The sequence below is a fragment of the Chlamydotis macqueenii genome, chromosome 2 (genome assembly GCF_036417535.1).
Source record: "Chlamydotis macqueenii isolate bChlMac1 chromosome 2, bChlMac1.mat, whole genome shotgun sequence".
Taxonomy (NCBI): Eukaryota; Metazoa; Chordata; class Aves; order Otidiformes; family Otididae; genus Chlamydotis; species Chlamydotis macqueenii.
The window spans coordinates 498996-513087 of NC_141557.1; the positions used below are offsets into that span (position 1 = coordinate 498996).

The 14092-nt window shown below is 50.3% G+C and overlaps 1 protein-coding gene across 2 annotated transcripts in view; it reads left to right on the plus strand.

The window, feature by feature from the left end:
- Window positions 1-14092, plus strand: part of SCAP (SREBF chaperone) — a 55332-nt gene that overhangs the window by 31740 nt on the left and 9500 nt on the right. For both annotated transcript variants that reach the window (XM_086741646.1, XM_086741645.1), the window contains 8 exons: window positions 2076-2296; window positions 3507-3612; window positions 4556-4728; window positions 5043-5169; window positions 8461-8573; window positions 9149-9243; window positions 13090-13188; window positions 13610-13828. In XM_086741646.1, the coding sequence (XP_086597772.1) occupies window positions 2076-2296; window positions 3507-3612; window positions 4556-4728; window positions 5043-5169; window positions 8461-8573; window positions 9149-9243; window positions 13090-13188; window positions 13610-13828 (1153 nt within the window). The remainder of the gene's footprint in view (window positions 1-2075; window positions 2297-3506; window positions 3613-4555; window positions 4729-5042; window positions 5170-8460; window positions 8574-9148; window positions 9244-13089; window positions 13189-13609; window positions 13829-14092) is intronic.

A 14092-nucleotide genomic window follows, 5' to 3' on the forward strand; every position in this document is an offset into this window, starting at 1 on the left:
ATTTGTCGTCATGTTCTTGGCTGGGTCTACTTTCTAGGGACAGAAAGGCTTCCCTCCTTGCCTGTCCACGTCCAGTGAGAATAATGACGCTGAGAACAGGCCAAGTGCGGTGACAAATGGCGAGATTAGAGTCTTTAATCATCCCCCAGCTTCTCAGCCAGGAGCTTTCTTCATTCTTTGTCCTCTAACTCACACGGATGGGGAGGATTTGCTGCTTGTTCATACTTCCCTGGCAGCGTCCTTCATTGCTTCGTTTTTGAGAGTGTCCACTTTACCTGATGATTTGTCTTTTTTTTTTTTTCAAACCATTTCTTGCGAGCCAGCTGCCTGCTCTCTCTGTGATAATTTTTTAGAAATGCCATTTGCGCTGTTAAGTATGTTGCTCTTTCCCACCAAATCACTTGGCACTGACATTCTTTCTGTGGTTTCAGTTCATCTCCTCCTTCATCATATGTGTACCTTTAGATAATGATCGGTGTAGAGTTGCCAACTACAAGTCAGAAACAGCTCGCTCCCGGGACTTGTGTTGTCTTCTCGTTATCTCCCCTTGGTGCTGCCCTTGATGAACAGTGATGCAGCATGGAAGCAAAACTGATTGTCTTAGTATGGAAAAAGTCATTCTTTTGTTCTAAAGTACAGCAGGAGCTGAAGATTTTTGACAACTGGGTAGGAGGTATGAGGAAATACGATATTTTCATCAGCTGTAAGCTTGCTGAAACTTTGAGCAGTCATCGTTTGTAAAAAGTCAGAAGGGAACTGAAATGTATAGTTTGCTCCAGTTTGTGTTTTTGGTACTGCTCTCTGCATCCACAGCATACTGGTAGGGACACTGCCTGTGTGTGTTTGCTTCAAAAATAAGAATGTGCGTAGTATAAACTGTTATCACGGTTAGGTTTTGGGGGTAGCTAACACTAAAATACAAAACAATAGTCGTCTCACTCTTCCTGGAGCTATTATCGGAGGCATCACTGCATCAGTTCCTTTGAGTTGTCTTCCAGAAAGCTTCCGTTCCTATAAACACAGTATTTGCAAGTATTTTTTTTCGTATTTTCTTTTGATAGCTGTGACTTTTCTAGGTATCCTGCCGTACAGCGGTATGGACATAGATTCTGGAGGGAGGGTTCACAAAGACGTAACTCAAATCATCATTGCTTGGGTTCCACGTTCGCTCTTTCTGGTCATTACTGAAGAAATCTCCTCTAGAGAAGGCATTTTACCTTAGGACCCTCACTGATTTGTCTTCGGGAGCCTCCTTCTCTGAGGCTGGAGCCAGGGAGGACTGATCTCTTGTATCCTGACTTAGCCTGTGTTAAATAAATGGTGCAAATCCTGCCAGCTGCCCGTATCGCACTGAGGGAGGTGTTCTCGTTCGGATCAGCAGCTCTTCCTTGTCTACCCGAACAGCGTGCTGACAGCTTTTGTCAGTAAACCTTCACAGTCGGATCCTATTGTGAACCTAAGTCGAGTCTCACTCGAATTACTAGTTGATACGGATTAGGTAATTGTCTTACAATGAAATCTGAACAAACACAAGCTCCATTTCGTGCCAGTTACACCTCTGTTAATTTTTGAACCTGTGAGGCATTTTATTTTCCGTACAACGCAGAGGAGTTTGAAAACATTTTGCACAGTTGCAGGTATTGACTCCTTTGTACATTTTAGAGCCATCTCCACACCTTAAATCATCCACCTCAGAAAGGTTAACAAACATTTCAGTAAAATGTCCCATTGCACGTGTGGAAAGAGGTATGCAGAGGCGCTTAAGGTCTTTGGAGAAGAATTCCAGGGATCTCTGTAGACTGGAGGTGTCAAATGTGGAACTGAAAACTGTGGCACCTAGGATGGGTGAAGAGTGAAAGCTCTGTGGCCAGACAGTGTGCGGGGAAATGGCTTCTGGCGTCTGTACACATGTTACAGTGAGATCCCGCTCTGTCGCCCCAGGCTCCTGATCCCTAGTAAGAACAGGAGCAGTAAGCAGTGATGCAAGTCCTCAGGGTATTCATCTCAACAGCTTTGCCTTTTGTTTGGAGAGCTGCAACGTACAGGGCAGCGTCTAACCTTTGTTTGCCTTTCAGTTCTGGTGTCAAAAGCTTGGAGGAAGTTTGCCTTCAGGTAACAGATCTTCTGCCCGGCCTCAAGAAGCTGCGGAATCTGCTCCCCGAACACGGCTGTCTGTTACTGTCTCCAGGGAACTTCTGGCAGAACGACCGAGAGCAATTCAATGCTGACCCAGATATCATCAAAACCATCCACCAACATGAACCAAAGACCTTACAGACGTCAGCTACTCTCAAAGGTAAGAGGCTGAAGGGCCAAAGCAGCTCTGAGAAATCCCTACAGCTTGCATGGCTGTTTTGTCCTCGGTACCTCCACATCTGGATGACCAACGTTAGCAAATGGCGTGGCATTTTGTTACTCAGCATCTGGAATGAAGTATTTTTCTCTCCTAATGAAAAAAATAAGTCTGACCATGTTTGGGATCACATTGGTTAGTGGTTCCAGATGAAATGCCGTTCCTTTGTTTTTAAAGGAACTTTGTACGTGTCAGGAAGCCATGTCTGACAAGGGAGTTTGTTTCGAAGGTTATTTTTTGGGCATCCGCACTGTGGTTTGGAGAACATGGAGTCTCTCTTTGAGCGCTCCTTCACAAACAAGATGGAGGTCCCCAGTATCCTGGGAATTCCTGAGAACAGGGGTAGTGTTCATCGTGATGCTGAATTAATGTGCATTTTAGCACACCAAATTAAGTGAAGGGACATTAAATAGTCCTTTGCAGTGCAAAGTCTTCCTGGAATCTCTGGTTCACATCACACACTGTCATGCGCAAAAACAAGTGTCCAGAGTTTTCTTTGGCTGCATCCTTAAAGGTGACGCCTGTGTCCTCTGCGGAAGGACAGATTGGGTGCCTGCTTGCCGTGCCTGTATGCTGCACGCAGAGCATGGGGAGCAAACGGGAGGAGTTAGAGATGAGGTCCCTGCAGCTGGAGGGCTACAACCTCATCCAGCTCACAGAGATGGCGTGGGGTAGCTCGCGATACTGGGGCGCTGCTGTGGGTAGGCTCTTCAGGAGGGACAGACTGGGAGGGCAAGGAGTGGGAACGCCTGGAGCTCTGCTTAGAGACGGGCGATGAGCCAGTTGAGAGCTTCTGGGTTCGGATTAGAGGGCAGACCTTGTCTGCTACAGACTGCCTGGTCAGGAAGGAAGAAGATGAGGACTAAATTCCCACAGGAAGGAAGATTCTTTTGTATTTAAAGAGCATTTCCCATGTTTTAATTTGTGCCCATTGCCTCTTGTCCTGTCACTGGGCACCACTGAGAAGAGACGCTCCATCTTTACTCCCCCGCATCGGGTGTGTGTACACACTGGTAAAGTCTCACCAGAGCACCAAGAAAGTGCTTCCTGGAAGAGCAGTAGTCCTCATTCAGTATTCTTCACACCTCGTGTCCCATCTTTTTTGTTTGTTTTTCTGTTATCCCGATGTTTCATTCATGCTGTGTTTTTGCAGATCTGTTGTTTGGGCTCCCCGGAAAGTACAGCGGGGTGAACCTCTACAATAGGAAGCGGGTGGTGTCGTACACTGTCACACTGGGTCTCCAGCGATACGATTCCAGGTAAGGAGCTTTAGCTCCGCTCTTTCTGTGTTAGGGACCCCTTGTCCAATTCTTGGCAAGTTTGCCATTTTCTCTATTCTAATTGTTATGTTTTTCTTTAATCTCCATTTTGTTGTGTTTTAGAGTATCTGAACATGCTTTAGAAAAACAAGCTGCTGTTTTTTGGAGGAAACTTGCTGTGTTTTAGGGAAATAAAAACCTGTTAGTCCTCAATTTCTCTTTAAAAAACTGTGTATGCTACCCAAAGCTGCCAGCGGGAGTTCCTCTGGTGATGGCTTCATCTGCACACAGAGCCGTCGTCGCTGCAGCCAAGGCCCAGTAGGTTTGACCCAGTTCCTGGTGCATAGACTGGTTTGCTTTCCAGTAAGCACTAATTCAGCTGGTACCAACTGTGGAACCGCTTTGGCAGTGTTGGCTTGGACCGAGTGGATCTGTGGACTGAAAGCTCTGCTCTGTGCTGCGCAGAATTCCCCAGGGAATACCTAGGACAGAATTGGCAGCACAGTAGTCGAAACTTGCTCTGCTGCTGCCCGTGCGAGAACCCTTCAGCCTCAAGAGCTGTCATGTAGCACCTTTCATCAGCCCTACTTAGGCGGAATTCAGGGGATGCGGGAGCCTACAGCATGTTCTGCTCCCCAGGGCCAAGGCTTTGGATTATGAGCCCTTGCTTTAAGTAGTTTTGCTGAGTCTTCACAGCTGCCTTTGAATCTTCACAGAAATCAAGGTCTGTGAGATTGCCACAGCACAGATGTGACAAATGTAGTTTGGGCCACAGAGGAGCAGACTTAGGAGTCAGGCCTAGGGAGAACCATGCTTTGTAAGTCTGTGTGGAGCTGTGGAGCTTCCTCCTACTTGATCTGTACCCACTGAGCTGCTCCTGGGAACTGTGTGCCGGTTGTTGGATACACGTATGTGACATCCTCCCGCTTGCTTTTCGTCTCAGGTTCCTCAGCAGCCTCCGCTCTCGCCTCAAGCTGCTGCACCCCAGCCCGAACTGCACGCTGCGAGAGGAGAACATCGTTCACGTCCACTTCAAGGAAGAGATTGGCGTCGCTGAGCTGATACCCCTCGTCACCACCTACATTATCCTCTTCGCTTACATCTACTTCTCCACACGTAGGTTTGTGGGGTGGAGAGCTTTGGAGGGAGAGCAAGGTAATAAGCCCCTTGCACACCTGCCAGCTGAATATAAGTAAGGGATGAGTGGTGCGCTGCCTTTTTGCTGGCTGCAGAGAGGGGAGACTCCTGTCTGTAGCACTGCAGTTCCCTCCTGGTTCAGCAGGAAAGGTGGTGGTGAAATTTCACCTGAACTGATATATAGAGAGTTAGTAGTCCCGTTGATGAGATTTCTGCTCATTGTCCCTCTCAGCCAGTGTGGTTTTATTCCTTGTGATGCCTTCTGAGGTGTTTTCTCCCATTCTGTTTTTCAGGGAAGATCGACATGGTGAAATCGAAATGGGGTCTGGCACTGGCCGCGGTGGTGACGGTGCTCAGCTCTCTGCTCATGTCCGTTGGGCTGTGCACGCTGTTTGGTCTGACGCCCACTCTTAACGGAGGGTATGTTTCCAGCACCAAACCTCTTCCTAAAGCAGGGTAGATGGAGCTGAAAGAATTTCAAAACAGCTGTTAAATGCTGTAAATCTTTAAGATCTGGTATTTTTCAAATACGCTTGTGTGATATTATTTTACACACTGCTGTGCAAAATTGCCGTCAGATGCTCTCAGAGCTGACCAGATCCCAGTCTTCTTGGAGATGCCGGCTGATGGACGTTTGTTACATTTTGCTCGGAAAAATCTTTAAAGGTGGAGGAACTGATCTGTGGCGTTTGTGCCTGGGAGGCTTCCTGGGTGACTTTGCAACCACTGCTGATAGTGTCAGCCCTTCTTTTAACTGGGGTTCCCGTGTGTGTTAGCATTGGTGTTTGGGACTTTGATGTGGTTACTACCACGCGTTCTATTTCTGTCAAGCTGAAAACGCCTCAGAAAGCTCTGACTGGCACCTCACCTCACCTGAGTTCTACACGCTGCTCGTTTCTCATTAATTACAGATTGGTTCGGAATCTTTCTTTTGATTTTCAGATCCCTTTCCCAAGTAGTTAAGAAAATACCCGTTGTTTTTCTTCCCGTCTCCTCCTTGCAGCTGTACACTGCAGGAACAGTGAAAAGTCTCACCCGTGAGGGAGACTCCTCCGTGCTGGTGGTGGTTCACCAGGAGCCAGACCTAGCTGGAGGAGTTCCTCTCCTAAGAGCCCAAAAGAGCTGTGAATAATTGACTTCAGAAAATGAAAACTTTGTTCTTTCTGGTTTTACTGCTGTGGTGCCTTGGAACCTTAATTATGGGTCGAGACCACATTATTCTGTGAGCTAATAAACCGGATAGGATCCACTGGGACTTTGTAACTTTAATGCAAGAAAAAAAGGTGATGTTTGGATGCGGGTATGTGAGGGGAATCCCAGGGATCAGTTTTGGTTAGTGCTATGACCTTTGTATACTACCAGCCTTACCGTTGTCACACGGAAGCACTAAACTAAGCTGGTTGTTCCTCCTACAGGACAGAAAGAGTTCATTTAGTCCTTACTTCTAAAAATAGTTTTCCAGCAAAATTCCCCGGTGCCTGCCAGAGCACCTTCCCTCTAGTTACCTGACTGGGGACAGCGTGTTCTTGGTGTGTCGTGTACCAGTGGGAAGGTGCTAGGATTTGGCCAGCTCAGGGTGCGGAGCCTGGTTAAACTTTGATCTGCCTTTCAGGCTTTTTTATCCCTTTTGTTTCCAGCAGAGCCTTCCAGGTGTGGGTGTGTTTGTTTTTGATGGTACCTGCGTTTATGATAAGCCTTTTTCCCTCACTGGTTTTTGTAAGGTATTAAAATAAAGCTTATTGCTTAGAAATCAGTGTTTGCTTGCTACGGATATGATACAGAAACTGGACCTTAATCACTGTTAATATTTTATAATGCAGTGAAACTATTATAGGTGAGGTAGACATCAGTCTTGTTTTACAGAAAAGTAAATTAAATGGAGGTAGGTGACATGATCTCTGCAGGATTTAAGAAAGAACGAACAGTGAAGTTGAGCAGAGTGCCTGGAGTTCACTGGCAGAGGGATTCCTGCGAGCTGGTGGACTGGGAGAGTCTCGAGATGAGTCCAGAGCACAAGCCACCAACCCACAGCTGGCATCTCAGCTGGGTTAGCAGAATCACAGTCTGAAATGATGAGCTGCTTCTCCTTGTTGCCTGCTAAAAAAGACCTAGCTCAAATGTGAACATTTGCATTCTGGATGAGAGAAGCTGGTGTGATAAGTTCTTCCATCTTGTAAAGATTTTGGCTGAACCAGAGGTTGTCTCTGTTCACGAGTGTGTGTGAAGTCAGAGGAGATCTGCTTTATTTATGAGTTAGCAGTACTGTTTCTGTGGACTTGGTGGGATGCTGGATCGTGCTATGACGCAGCACCTTCTGGTATCGAAGCGATGTGAAGTCTGAACGTGATGGACACGATATGGCATCTCCCCTTGCTTTTCCTCTTCCTACTGGAAGCTCCTGCTCAGCGCTTGGCACTGTGTGGTGGAAAATACAGCAAGAATCTCTTGCCATCTGCCTCCCTCTGAGTGAACTTAGGTCTTGGAGTTGCAGGGTGTGAACGCTTGTGTTTGTCCTGCCCGGAGTCGCATTGCTCCTCAAGAGAAGCTAAGGTCTCGTGGCTTTTAAACTGCTTCCCCGGAAATGGCGCTGGGCCCTGCGTACCGTGCAGGGCTGTGCGTAAGGACAGGACTGCGCAGGAGCGTACCCTCGCAGATAACGCGCTCTGCAAGACCGTGCTGCGCTGTGCCGGGCTGCAGAGCTCTCCCTCACGTTTGTTGCACGCTCTTTATTTAGAGATTTCCGTCGCTAGGGATTGCGAAGAGCTTTTCTCCTGTCCTGAAGTAGTGCTCGGAGGAGTGACACAGGCTACGACCTGAAAATGCTTTAGAGAAAGGCAGGACTGAGTTGCACTTTCCAGATTTTGGATTCTTTGACATGAACAGGAGTTTTCCCGTGAGAGGCTTATGTACATTTTGTGTTTCTTCACTAAGGAATTAACTTTCTGGACAGGTTTTGGGCAGGATGTGAATGGATCAGTGTGTTGCACAATTGTTAGAGCTAAAATTTGGTGAGGATGCCTGGAGGAGAGTGCGTGGAGGTTGGGTTTTGGTTTGTGAGGGTTTTTTTTATCATCTTGATTTCGATGGAGCTCTTACTGTTTCAGCTTGCTGTTTGCTCAAGGAATCAATTGGAACGAAATAGCTGAGTTAGCAGTGCTCCAGACAGGTGTTTTCCAACCCCCCACCAAAAATCCATTACCCTCCGCAATGAAAGCTTCAGTATTCCACTTAATTTTAGCCGGAGGGAAATTAAGAGATTTACTGTCTACCATGTCCTGGCACGGAACAGTTTTTCCTCTCTGATCTGGACTGTAAGTAGCTCAAAAAAGAGAAAAAATTTTAGGAATGAGAAGAGTTGAGCATGGTCACGGTGGTGACCTTGGGTGCTCCTGCTCTTCTGTGTGTGCGTATATTCTGAAGGGCACATCCATTTCAGTGTGTTTTCTTGGCTCTTGGGCAAATCCTGGCAGGATTTGGTTTATTTACGTGCAAAGCATACGTCCATCGCGTGTTGTTCTCAGCGCTGTGGCCTCAGAGCTAACTGGTGTACTGGCGACCAGAGCTCCACACGTGTATGAGAAGGGATTTGGCTGAGAGCACCGGGTAGTGTTTCCTGGCCTTGACTCTAGGATGTGTTTGCTGCTTAACTTGTGTTCTTCCCTTCTTTTTCGCCAAGGATCTCATCCTCTCTTCTGGTTCTGTTTCCTCCAGAGAGATATTTCCGTACTTGGTTGTCGTGATTGGCCTAGAGAACGTGTTGGTTCTCACCAAGTCAGTTGTCTCTACGCCCGTTGACCTGGAAGTGAAGCTCCGCATTGCCCAAGGTACGCAGCCTGCCCTGGAAAACTGCTAAGGGAGAGAAAATTGGGGTAAGCCAAGGACTGGGAGATGGGGAGTGATCCTAACTGTGGTCCGTGAAGGAGCCAAGGACTGTGTGTGATGGATGTGAACTGGGAATTGTGTTCTGTTAGGCTTTTTGTACTGGATTTGTTAATTCCAATAACTAATGTAAGCCTGCAGTTGTGGGCTCTGCTTTTTAAGACTGTTGACTGAAGCACTGGCTAAACAAGATTTAAAAAGTGTTGGTAAGGGAGAGCTGTATCTCCTGGTATGGATATTCAGCACCTTGTCCTCTCGTGTCGTGAATATCGTAAGTGCAGTCCACAGGTCATGAGAAGTTCTGCTGAGTCCGTGACAAATTATCTTCTCTATTATAGGTCCACTCTGCACCTCTGTGAGAATTCAGGTGTGATCAAACCATGGATAAACGTCTTTTACAAACTTAAAAAAATATTTCTAGACATCAGGGAAGAGATATTCTGGAGTGATGTCCACTAGTGAGCGGTCTCCTTTTACCTGTCTTTGCATTCTTTACCTATCGTTGTCGTTCCTTCTCCAGGCCTGAGCAACGAGAGCTGGTCGATTATGAAGAACATGGCCACGGAGCTCGGGATCATCTTGATCGGGTATTTCACCCTTGTCCCAGCCATCCAGGTGAGTATCCCTCTAGGAGCACGCCCTCTGGACAGCAACTGCCCCTCCATCCCCAGTCTCCCCAGTCAGGATCCTTGCACATTGGGTTCATCCAGTTGTTGTCCCTGGATCCTTGCTCATCGTGATGGCTCTCAGCCCCGATGATGGGGCTGATCACTTTGCTGCCACAGCCCCAAGAGCAGCCAGAGCAGGGGCTCGTTTCCCTCCTGCCCGCCCATCCATGCTCCTTGTGGAGATGAGCTTCCTGCGGCAGGACTCGGCATGCCCAGTGCCTTTGCTGTGGGGATGCCTTTATCCCAGCCTTCAAGTGCCTGTTTGTGAGCTGGCTCATCCACCTTCTGAGCGGATGGCGGGGAAAAACCAACCCCTACAGCAGAATATCTGCTTCGAGGGTGCAGGTGGACAGTCTGTTTGGGGCTCTTTCGCCAGTGACACATCTGTAGGTTTTTACCAGCACAGACATCCCTGTCTCTGTTGCGTGGGTGGCTAAACCAAAACCTTCAGGTGGAATGATCTGTCGGGTCGTGTCGTTGGGTCTGTGCTGCACTGAAGGTAGCATCGAGGTCTTCTCCTCGCAGCGTGTTCCTTTCTCTGCTGCGCAGTCCCCTTTTCAGGACTGTGCTTGCTGGGTCGTGTCAGGACGCTGACACCATTTGGTTTCTGATCCTTGACCAAGCAGGGCTTGTTCCTGCTGAGCTGCACGAGCAGAAGTGGTGCTTAGACAAATCCTCCTCGCCAGTTCCGCAGCACCTCTGCAGCCAGGCTTCAGCGAGGTGCCAGCCCGCTGTCTCTGCGAATCTCCGGCGGCGCAGTCAGCCAGCGGAGGCAGCAGCGGCCCGGCATCGCTGTAGCTGGAGGCTACTCCGCGCCCTGGCTAGGTGCTCGCTGGCCACGCGTGACCTGCGTGGAGAGGCGTGGGTTGTCTGTATCCTCGCTTTAACATCGGGGAATCACCAGTAGAGACCGCAGGTTGAAGTATTATTATCTAAGAAGATGAAACGTTCAGGTTGGACTGGAGCATCACAGGCTGAACTTTGCAGTTCCTGAGCTTCTCTCTCGGTATCCAAGAAGACAGCAAGAGGAGCTACGGTAGAATTCCCCAGGCTCCAGCCAGCCACCCATGGTGGCCTGATTTATTTTTTTTTCACTTGAAGCTGATTGCAGAAATTGCTGAGCTCAGAAGCTGGCATGATCCATCCTTTGGGCCTAAATTGGGCTCGTTCGTGTGGTGGATTAACACCTTTTGGCCCCTTTCATTGCTGCCCCGCCTGACCTCGGGAAGCGAAGCCTGACGGTACCTGTGAAGCGAGCGTAGTGCCAGCGGCCCGGCGGTGTGGGTGCTGCTGGGACGGTTCGCGTTCTCGTCGGAAAGAAACTACTCTGCTGTAGAGGAGCTGGCAGGGCGCACTGTGACAGGAGATAAAGGAGTACGGTAAAAGGGACGGGGCAGAGCCGTGGGGAGAAGTGACACCGTGCCCACACCGCGGTGTTCTCTCTGTTAAAGCAGCCTGTTCATTACAGCGTTCTGACACACGCGACGACGTCCACTCTGCCCTCCGCGTGATCCTGCCTGTCCTTGGCTGCTTGGGAAGGATCTGGCAGGGATGCTGTCAACGACTGACGGCCGATCTGCGGGAGGCTGGCGTGTGCCCCTTATCTTCGTCCCTGAGAGCGAAGGACGCTTTCCAGATAACGTGCTGTGCGCGCGTGGCAGAGTCCAAGGAAGCTGGCGGGAAGAGCGCCGGGCGGCGTAAATCTGGCAGGGCCCTTTGCTCTCGGCTGGCAGAGGGAGCGTGCTGTCTGGTACAGGGACGGCAGAAGAGGGAGGCGTTTCTCTGCTGAGAGCTCTCACCTGTGCCGAGGGCCGTAACGGGTCTTGTTTTTCTCAGTTACTCCTTGGCAGTGCAACTCATTTGGCAGAAGGGAATTTTCTTTGATTTTCTTGGCTCTCTTTGTCCTAAAATAGTTTGACTTCGGTTGAGAATTGTGCCTTGCCTTTAAATCCCTCCTAACTGCGAGCAGCGATGGAATCCTCTTGCCTTGCGTGGCAGGTGGGTGGAGAGCCCCGTTCTGCTGGCACTGTGGAAGGTCCTGGGATGCTGCAGGGGTGCACGCTGAGCGCTCGTCCTGTGCTTTCCACCTCTTACCCGCTACTTCACGCACCAATAGCCCAGTCCTGCACCCACAGAAATCCCGCTGGGTTTTGCCGTAGGGCGTGCAGTATCCAAGGAGAAGAAGATTTTGGACTGGGCTAGCAGCTTCAGATGTCTGTGCTCCCAAGCACAGAATTAGCATCTCTGTGCAGAGCCTGCCGTTCGCGCAGTCTGTGTTTGCCGAGGTCTGGGTGAAATCCAGACGGACGTTGCTTTCCTTCGGGTTTTCCCCTTGAGAGAGGAACCTGTGTTGTGCTTTCATCCCTCTGCTCCCAAATCCTCCTGTCTGATGTTGGGGAAGGGGCTGAAGAGAAAATCCTGATGGGAACCTGCTTCCTTGTGCTGCTGGCGCCGGGAGGTTTGGGCAGGGGCCGCTGGCCCGGTGGGTGGTCTCGTTTGGCATCACGCTGATTTTTAAATAACGAGCCGTCGATTGTTTATGTTTTGAGAACGGTTTGGACAGGACGGGGCGGCTTCAAGGCTCGCTTAGTGGTTTTGGATAGCCTTTCCCTTCGCTCTGCTCACACTGGCCTCTGGCCTTACGCAAGAACCTGGGGAAGACGTTGGAGAGGGACCAGAGAAACGAATCTCTGCGGCCTCTGTCCTGCCCCTTAGGCTGTGTCCCGGCAGGCAGTGAGAACGCCACGCCTGGGGCAGCAGGCAGCGGGGGGCGGTGGGTGTTTGCCAGCCCTGTTCTGCAAGTGAGGGCCGGAGTCTTTAACGTGGCGTTTAGCCTAAGGTTTTCACTCCGGCTTACGTTCGGCTTTCTTCGTCTCCGCGCGTTTACTAGCTCCTTTCTCGGTCCCGACAGAAGTTTCTCCCTCCGAGGGAAACAAAACACCTCCCAAATATATTTTAATTCAGTGTTGCTGTGAAGTTTTGAAGGTAGTGGGGGAGAGGGGATGGCAATAGGGGGGGTCAGGGTAAGAGGGTGCGTTTGTTTGGTAGGGGTCATCTGGGAGCTGAGTGCGTTTCCGCTGCTGGGCAGAACCTTTTCATCCTCATTTCTGCAATGGCACCTGCTGGGGAACGCGGAGCATTACAGCACGTTTGGGAAATGCCGCCTCTTGCGAACGTCCTTTCCCATATACTTGGAGTTGAGAGACCTCTGCAAGTGGGTACGGGACGTTTCTTCTGCAGGTGTAGGACTGAAATCCAACGTACGTCAGCCAAAAGCGCGATTTAAGCAGAAATGGTTTAGCTGGGGCCCCGGAGAACGGCTACCAACGCGTACGCAGGTGCTCGGTGGCCTCAGTGGTGTCTCTGGTTGGAGAGCGATTGATCCAGTTCCCGAGCAACCCCTGTTCCTGCAGGAGTTTTACATCAGGGCCGGGCTTTATTGGTGAAGTGCGGGAAGCTGTGGCTCTTGGAGGCCGCTTGGCCTGGCGATCGGCAGCTGTGGCTGCCGCGGCTTCGTGACTGGGTTTTTTTTGTGGCTGCCGGTTTTTCCCGTAGTGCTTTGATGTTTTACAGCTAAGAACAAAGGACGCGAACCTGAATAAACACGCTCTTGAGTTCTCACGGGGGCTTTCCTAGCATCGCAATCTCGACTATTACAAAACGTCGGTAACAGGATTTGTCGGTAGAACAGGCTCAGACCTGTGCTCTCGGCAAGAGTTGCCCGTTTTCCGGAGTTGAAATCTTTGCCGTCGTCCCGTGGCTGCCGTAGCTAATCAGTGTGTCCTGTCCGCAGGAGTTCTGCCTCTTCGCTGTGGTGGGGCTGGTGTCTGACTTCTTTCTGCAGATGTTTTTCTTCACCACCGTGCTCTCCATTGACATTCGCCGGATGGAGGTAAGGAAGGGCCGGAAGCCCGGGCTTTTGCCGTGGGCTCACCTTCTCTGCTGTTGTGGAAGGATTAAAGGAAGCGCGCCCTGGGATTTTCACTCTCCAAACAGAAAAGGCCAAGCTGTGAAAGTTCCGGGGCAGTACTTGCTTGGTTACGCGTGCGCAGGGATTGGGGACAGGGTGCTTGAGGGAACGAGAGGCCCTCGGGTACATAAACATGCAGATTTGAGGTGAACGGGCTGGAAGGAGACACGGTCACAAGCAGGTGACCGTGGCTGCGCACCAGAGAGAAGCCAGCCCAGACTGACTCAAGAATGAAGGTGGGAACTCAGACACAGGCGCGTATCGACGATAGCGGCCTCTGCACTCACTTCTCTCAAGGGACCGCGTCACCGCGGCACTCACACCTTCGCTTTTCCCTTGGCAGCTCGCTGATCTGAACAAACGGTTGCCGGCAGAAGCCTGCATGCCCCCGGCGAAGCCCGTCAGCCGCTCTCAGCGCTACGAGCGCCAGCCAGCTATGCGGCCTGCCACCCCCCACACCATCACCCTCCAGCCGTCGTCTTTCAGGAACCTGCGCCTGCCGAAGAGGCTGCGGGTGATTTACTTCTTCGCCAGGACCCGCCTGGCCCAGAGGCTCATCATGGTATGCCGACACTAACCCCACCCAAACAGACTCCCGGGGGGGGGAAAAGCCCAACATTTTCGTGCATCCTTGTTCCCCTGCCCCACGGGAAATGCCGTTCAAGAAATTCTTTTGTGAGAACATCGCTCTGTGTGCATTAGCTGCGGGGCTCTGCTCTTCGGGCGGTCGTGGGTGATTTTCTGATATTCACTTTGAGACAAAGGTCTGCTTTTGTATGAGCAGATTTTCAAGGACTGTATGAGTGGAGAGAGAAGCTGTTTACGG